A 7,582-nucleotide genomic window follows, 5' to 3' on the forward strand; every position below is an offset into this window, starting at 1 on the left:
TTATAGAGCTTCATCTGCGACAGATCTTAGCTGTGGGCATGGTAACACAAACTGAAGCAAAGGCTTTCCTAGCTTCTGGGTGGGTGGTACCCAGTTTCGGCGCACCGGCCAATGCAATCCCGGCAGCAGAGCAACTCCCTTGTCCTCTTTCTTGGTGTCATAGTTTATCTTCACCTTTTGCTCTTCAGCTGCTCCTGCATCCTTGGCCGACAAACGTCCGACGGGCGTGATAGGAGAACAGCCGGAGGGCGTTGCGCCGCCAAGGAATGACGCTGTCATGGTTGCATAGGCAATGGCCTATAGTAGTTTGTTTTCTTAAGGTTGAATTGAAACGAGTTAAAAGAAGACGAGCAATACAATACAACGCAACTATACAAGATTGGAGGGAAAGGGTATAATGAGCACATTATCTCTTATCCAAGAGGCAGGCGCAACAATTGAGAACATCCAATACTGAGAATTGAGATTTCATATTTCTTTATCCGAGAGGTAGGCGCAACAATTTCAGTTCTAATTTCTCATTTCACACCTAGGGATGCCATTAGAAGGGAAAAAGAAAAGAAAAGAGAGATCCACCATTTAACTAAGAGCTATAGAAGTGGATATCAAATTGGCAGTATTTAGACCTATAGAATTCAGATAAAAGATCAAGTTATAAATGACAATTCCAAGGGCTCAATCAAGATCGCGTTTACAATGATTGCAAAAATAGCCCATATCATATATTTAAAAAATCAGTGAAACAGATTCGTGAAGTTAAGAGTTTCTCATTATAGAGGACATGTAGCACCCAAAAGAAAAATTGCTAGTCACCATCCAGAAGATTTTTAAGATGGACTGACTGCTTCACAACAAAAAAATTCTGACTGTGCACTGACATATATTAGTGCATATTGCTACATGGGATCAATCAGGTTAAATTCCAAAAATGTAAAGAATAGCCTAAACTTGATATTTTGAACAGATACAGACTAGGCATATAGTAGTTCTTGCTCCCTTGATTCGTATGCTGGAGGCAGCAAAGTATGAATATTGGCAAAAGGATCTTCACCTCCTGATGATGGCTCCCCAATAGGTGAATCTAGAACATGGTCAGGAATTGCCACAAGCGTTTCCTCAAAAAATGATTTCATAGTCTGCAAGGTTCAAGAGCTGTCTCAGAAACTTGAGCAATTTTGAAAAGAGAAAATAAGACGAGTCCTGGAAGATCAGAGGAAAAATCCACCGGAAAAGAATGAATGACAGTAATGAATGCCATTGATGTACAATCGAGACAACTAAAGTTTTTATGGAATTACTGTATTATCCTTTCTTCTCATAACTTTCATCATGCTTGTCATGCTTGCTGTAAAAAGATTGCTCTCTATACAGCTCCTTTTCAAAATAGAAAAGAGGATCTCTTTTATACTTCATTATGACATGTTGATAAATGTCAACTAAAAACACCAATATTGATCTTGTTAGGTGAAATCAATATATTCTATACTAGATGACATTTCATTTGTGCTGCACTTTTATTGATTATATATTGAGTACAACCTACATATCACAACGGCAACATGATCGAGTTTGGAGATTGCTTTTAAAATCTTCTTAAACACTTTATCAGTATACATTGCCAATGACGCAGCATTGAATAGCTAGGAGGGTTAGGAGAAAGGTTGGCTTTTTATCCTAGCAGAGCTTCAGTTAGAGAGTTAAGAGACATATATGTATCACGTATAATAGTATAACATAGACTGCTCCCCTAAAAAGATTCTCATAAAATGAGGCATAAAGACACATTAATGATGTGATGTTGTGTTTATGGGGAGTCACTGTTTCCTCCACACACTCATGCCAATCAAACCTCTGCAATAAATATTTATCCAAACCGAATTCTGATGATGTTGGCTGCTTACATATGTATTTTTTATTAAGAAAAATGTAGTGTGCTGTTTCTTTGATTGACATTAACTTTAAAAACATTTCAAGCTGAGAAGCATTATTCATAAACACTTAGGCATGAAAGTGGAAGCAAATAATGAAGACGATTGCTACCTTGACCAGAACTAATGAAAATGGTTGATAGTTTACATGGGGTGGAAAGTGAAAGCAAATTATGTTAATGAATATTGTTTTTTTTTTTTTTTTGGGTGATTAGAACTTTAAGGTCCTGTGTTTGGGAAACTTCCCTTAAATTTTGATAATAGATTAAATACTAAGAATGGAACTATATAGGTGTAAAATGATGATAATAATACCGTGCAATGCAGGAAAGCAGCATCAGCTTTGCGCTTCCACACACCATTCCCAGGTTCTGAATGGAAGAGACCAAGCAAAGGCTGCAGCAGAACAAAACGAGGATAATGTAACTGAACCAAAAGTAATTATGGTAGGAGAAACTGAGGTCATAAGAGACTAGCTTAAGATATTGTACCCCAGTCAACCAAAAAAAAAAGGTGAAAGACGGAATGATAGAGACACAAGGATAACTTGGCATTTCATGAATTGATCCATATTGCAAAAGTATTTACACCTATTTTCATAATCACATATCCCAGAGTAGACCCATGGGGTGACAACTACATTGAACAAGGCTGTCAGAATGAGTCAGATGACCAACTCATGTCAAAATTCATAATCCATGATGCCCTTCCAGTATGACAGGATGAATGCAACATAGCCTTCAGAGATGGGGTGAGATATTCAGACAAACGAAAAGAGACCCATGTTATTGAATGCAAAATGACATCAACAAAAAATCTGTTGACAGCTTCCTAATTTTTGTTCTTTCCATTTTTTTTTTCAGAAAGAAGTCATTTATGACTCATGAAAATATGGCAAACAATAGCATAATATTGTCAGCTCCACGTTTTAGAGTTTGCAGAAAAAAAAGTTCTTGGCATACTCTATTCATTCTTCTATGACTTGTAATATATAAGGGTAGTGGCACATTTTCCAGACTGAAACATAATATCATGATGATGATAGTGTAACCCACCCTTGCCACATCTCGCACGGTTGGTTTGCGTCCATATTTTCCCACAGCAGAATCACCATACACTTGAAACTTCTCAAGTATCTAAAAGTGGAGAAAAGAAAAGGAAAGAAAATATGAGCTGTAGGTAAAACAAAAAATACACTGATTTCACAGCCAAGTTTGCAACTGAACCTGACGCCGTGTCACACCACTGCTCGGTGCACCATAAATGGCAGTATCAACATGTCCCAAAGTATGCCAGGGTCTGTGGAAAATGTACAACAGTTGTCAGTTAACTTTTTGAGTCACAAAGTAGTGGCATTACAATAGAGAGGATTATCAGAAATCCAAATATTTAGAAATTAAAGTTAAATAGAATATCCGAACTCATACTTATGGGGGACATTTTGATATGGTGTAATCATTAACGCTAGTCGTCAGTTAGTCTTATACAAGTTTTGACCTTTTTCCAGTAACTTTCCTCTTTCGCACATGCAAGACCCGCATTTGGTTCTAAGGTAGTGTATGGACTTGAACTACATATAACCAACTTAAAGGTTCTTGCAACAATAAGCATACCGAAAAGGAAAAGAAAATCTAAATTATGAATATTTACGTACTTTTGAAATGCAGCACGTCCAACCATTACACCATGAGCTCCTGCCCTTCTAGCTGCATTGACCTAAAATCAGACGGAGGAAAAAGACATGAGAAATAGGCGAATGGAATCAACATAAAGTATCTGTATCAATTAACATAAAGGACAAGCTACAGCTTTGTTGTATGTATTCCCAAGTCATGTTGGAAACCAGAATGAGATGCTAAACAACTACTTTGTTCATATATTATCACAAAGTTAAAACATGCATAAAATTGTCATATATAAGCATCAAGATAGTAACTTTTAAATTCAGCAAATATAATGACAGAAAGGTTCAGAAAATAAAATTTTGGGATAACCTTTCTCAACAATAAGGAAATGTTAGCACAGACACAAAAGTCCAAGTTCCAACTGATGTACCATTGGACTGCGGGAAATTTTCATAAAACAGAAAAAATACAACAAAGAATTGAACAAAATGTAGCTAGAAAAACGATATCCTCTGAAGGACAAAATAACAGTTCAATCGACAAGGTTCACCTCATCAACGGTGTTTATGCCCCCATTTATCGTAAATCTTAAGTCTGGAAAGTCACGCAAAAGGCCATAAAAGTACTCGTATCTGCAAATAAAGTAAGATGCGGTCAATAATAAGAAGCAGCATGTTAGCTGTGAATGTGATCTACATATGTTTACAAATATCCAAGCATTTTTAGGATAGCAGTTTTGGGATACGCATACCAGTAAAACATTTCTCTAATAAACATAGGTCAGCTGATTTAATTATAAGTTGACAAAATATGAAATCACACAATACATACTTAAGAGGTGGAATACTTCGATTTTCAGCTGGGCTAATTCCATTGAGTAGTGCCTTCCGTGAATGTATTATGAAATGCCTAGTTGGTGATTGAGAAGAAACCTTGTAAATAAAGTCACCTGAAAAGCAGACAGGTGGTGGCAAAATAAAATGAGGATGCAACTCCTGAAACTAACATAACCATAGCTACAGTCTTTGAAATTCAGATAAGCAACAATATGGAATTAGATTTGCTCAGCAACAAGCACTAAACCAATAAATAATGTTCTACATTTATCATTCAACAGGCATATAAAACAAAAGTGTGGAAAGAGTGTACGCAACAAAATATTGCAATATGCAGTTCCTGTTAACTTTGACTACAAAGCTACATTTTCTTTCCTGCTTCATTTTCTGACTGCTCCAAAATAGTAATACATGTTTCCCTATATAGGAAAATCTAAAAAGCTCTTGCATTTACCTTATCTCTCCAATTTTCATACTCTTTCTTCAGTTTGCTAACTATCCATCTACCTATACTACATTTGACTGTTAAATTTGTTTTTAACATTCTTTTATCCATCCAAAATCAAAGCATAATATATTTGTAAGATGCAAAAAACTATTTGTCCATAGTTTATCATTCACTGGCTCTTCCAATTTCCTTTTCTTTTATATCATAAGAAATATTGAATAGTTTGTTGACTATATAGATAAAATATTCGGACAAAAAGGACCTTACAGAGCTCATTATATGAATCATGATCATCAACACCAATTCGACACTTAACACTGACAGGGGCATCTGTGTGCGCAGCAATCACTGACATAGCCTCAGCAACAAACTTTCCTTGTAAAGACCAAATGTCTTTATCAGAACACAGTGCACAGAAAACAAACACACACACACACACACACACACACATATATATATATATAACAATATAATGAGAAATGTTATCAAACCTTTGGATCAAGCATAAGTCGAGCACCAAAACACCCATGTCCAGCTACTCTTGGACTCGGACATCCACAACTGGTAAAATATCGAAGGCCACGTAAGGGGTCAAGGAAAAAGAAAAAGAAAGTGAATAGAATTTGGTGAATAAAGAGATAGGTAATAGTAAGTGCACAAACTTAAAATTAATCTCATCGTATTTGTACGGTTCAGCAAGCTCAGTCGCTTTGGCCAGGTTTTCCAAATTATTCCCGCCAATTTGAAGAACAATAGGATGTTGTTCTGGAGAATATTCCAAGAATCTGTCCTGATAAAGAGTCACACTATCAGTTGTCTCAATCCCAACTAATCAGATGCACAAAAGATTCAAGAAATGACAGTAACTGTTAATGGCAGTTCAGAAATTTAAATAAATAAATAAATAACAAAAGAACTTTAATTCGCATTCCAGCCTGCTACCCTTCAGAAAATAAAACATTTACTAAATTGAAGAAGATGGAAATACAAAGGAAAGAATATATAAAAATCTGTACATCCTTTTGTGATATGTGCACACTCAAGACACAAAAGCATTAAAATTGAAATTCCAAACAGTTCCATCATAGTGTATACATTACCAACCAGGCCACTCAACGTCAACCCGTACCTACAAAAAGCATCTTAAGAATTCTACTTGGGACATTTAGCCCCACTCAACTCCAATTTTGAACTTTGAAACTCACAAAGTTTCTCTAGTTTGTCCATTTTGTCTGAAATTGTTGAAAACTTGAAACCGCCACAATCAAAAAATTCCAGCCATATTACCTATCTAAGGTGGTAGGCTCACTAATTAAGAGTACCCTGTCTAGCCTCCTGGCCTACTCTATCTCTCTTTTCTTCCTATCCCAGCGTCAGTCAGTACACAAGTGGTTTGAAAAATTTAAAGGGATTTATTTCAACTAAACACATGGAAGATATTTGTCAAACTTTTCCTTCTATTGGATGACGATCAATAAAAAATAAGCCTAATGTTCTCTTGTGAAAATAAACTTCACATTTTTCACCTAATTATGTTCTTGGTTGAAACTATTTGAAAGCTTTTCGATTCTGAGGTGACACTTCACAATTCTTTCTAGTTTTATCCAAAATGAAGTCCAATATCTCACTTGCGGCTTCCAAAAGCAATTCTAGCAGTGTATTTTCCTAGGGAAAAAAGGTAGCAAACAGAAAAAAGAGAAGCCTACTACATACACAGTACATAAAACAATAAGCCTGCTGGTCCTGCCCCCAAATTGAACTTGAACATACAGTTAGATAAATATGGCTTACCAGATTGTCCTTTTGATAGACAATTGTTTCAGCAGCAAGCATCTCAGTGTAGAGCCATGCGTTCTTTGAAATGAGCCTGGCCAGAGTCCTGTAGTGATTATCAGTCCATTCCATCATAGGAGCAACACTGCAAATTTGAAAACCAAACAACCCAAGTCCACAGAAATTAGCAGCAATTACAAATTGAATGCAATAATAAAGATAATAAATTCAAATAAACTGAAAAGTAGAGTGAGAGAGAGAGAGAGAGAGAGAGAGAGAGAGAGAGAGAGAGAGAGAGAGAGAGAGAGAGAGAGAGAGAGAGAATAACCTAAACCACGGAGGAGGATAGTGGGCATGGAGGTGGGTCCGGAGGGAAGAAACCATTGCGGCGGGTGTGCTTAGTAGTTGATGGGTTTGAGTGGAAGAAGAAGTGGATGTGGAATTGGATGCGGTTGTTGAAGAAGAAGTACCCTGAAATATATTAAATGACAATTTGCGACGGTTTTTGTGAAGAAAAACAGAATGAATAGGAGTAACTGAGGAATATGAATATGATGAAGTTCCTAACTTCATTTTTTTTCGCTCTATTAATTAACTCACGTTCACAGAACCACAGCCTCCTCCTGCTTGACCTAGTTGAGCTTAAACTCTAGCCTCCACAAACTCGGGCGGGAGGCTGATAGCTTGATAGGGCACTTCTGGTTGAGGAAGACGACGAGGACCAACGGAAAAGGAAAGGTTGGTATCTATTGGACTTGGCGTGGAGAATATTGATTGTCATGACAAAAGTAGCCCAGCCCAGTCTTCAATGGACTGATGAAAAGGGTGTTCTTGCAAGGCCCAATCCAAAAACCGGATAATTCTCGCGGCTCTTTTTTTTTTTTTTTTTTTGGGGGGCAGTAGAGTGAAGAGAAAAACTTGCATTCCTAGTTTATATCTCATCTCTCTCGTCAAGTGATAAAAACACCATAG

At 36.7% G+C, this 7,582-nt stretch overlaps 1 protein-coding gene across 2 annotated transcripts; it reads right to left on the reverse strand.

The window, feature by feature from the left end:
* Positions 1-697: 697 nt before the first annotated feature.
* On the reverse strand, positions 698-7,366 carry LOC110764641 (Aldolase-type TIM barrel family protein). Of its 2 annotated transcripts, XM_021967650.2 has the most exons (13): positions 7,211-7,366; positions 6,939-7,081; positions 6,629-6,755; positions 5,500-5,627; positions 5,329-5,398; positions 5,105-5,207; positions 4,385-4,502; positions 4,104-4,185; positions 3,583-3,644; positions 3,155-3,227; positions 2,984-3,064; positions 2,244-2,324; positions 698-1,136 (listed from the first exon to the last, which is right to left on the reverse strand). In XM_021967650.2, the coding sequence occupies exons 2-13, from the start codon at positions 6,992-6,994 to the stop codon at positions 972-974; spliced, it is 1,146 nt and encodes a 381-aa protein (XP_021823342.2). In that variant the 5' UTR covers positions 6,995-7,081; positions 7,211-7,366; the 3' UTR covers positions 698-971. The 2 variants fall into 2 exon arrangements, with proteins under 2 accessions (XP_021823342.2, XP_021823341.2); XM_021967649.2 differs by having other exon boundaries at positions 6,939-7,345.
* Between the last annotated feature and the right edge of the window lie 216 nt (positions 7,367-7,582).

This window comes from Prunus avium, chromosome 2 (assembly GCF_965620075.1).
Source record: "Prunus avium chromosome 2, drPruAviu1.hap1.1, whole genome shotgun sequence".
NCBI classification, from domain to species: domain Eukaryota; kingdom Viridiplantae; phylum Streptophyta; class Magnoliopsida; order Rosales; family Rosaceae; genus Prunus; species Prunus avium.

What these genes read in the sequence shown, in the direction of transcription:
- LOC110764641 (XM_021967649.2), bottom strand. Translation starts at nt 7,183, where the DNA reads ATGAAGTTAGGAACTTCATCATATTCATATTCCTCAGTTACTCCTATT. An exon ending in GACTTATGCTTGATCCAAAG is followed by an intron (nt 5,208 to 5,328) that starts GTTTGATAACAT and finishes TTACAAGGAAAG; the next exon opens with TTTGTTGCTGAGGCTATGTC. An exon ending in GCATAAACACCGTTGATGAG is followed by an intron (nt 3,645 to 4,103) that starts GTGAACCTTGTC and finishes GTCTGATTTTAG; the next exon opens with GTCAATGCAGCTAGAAGGGC.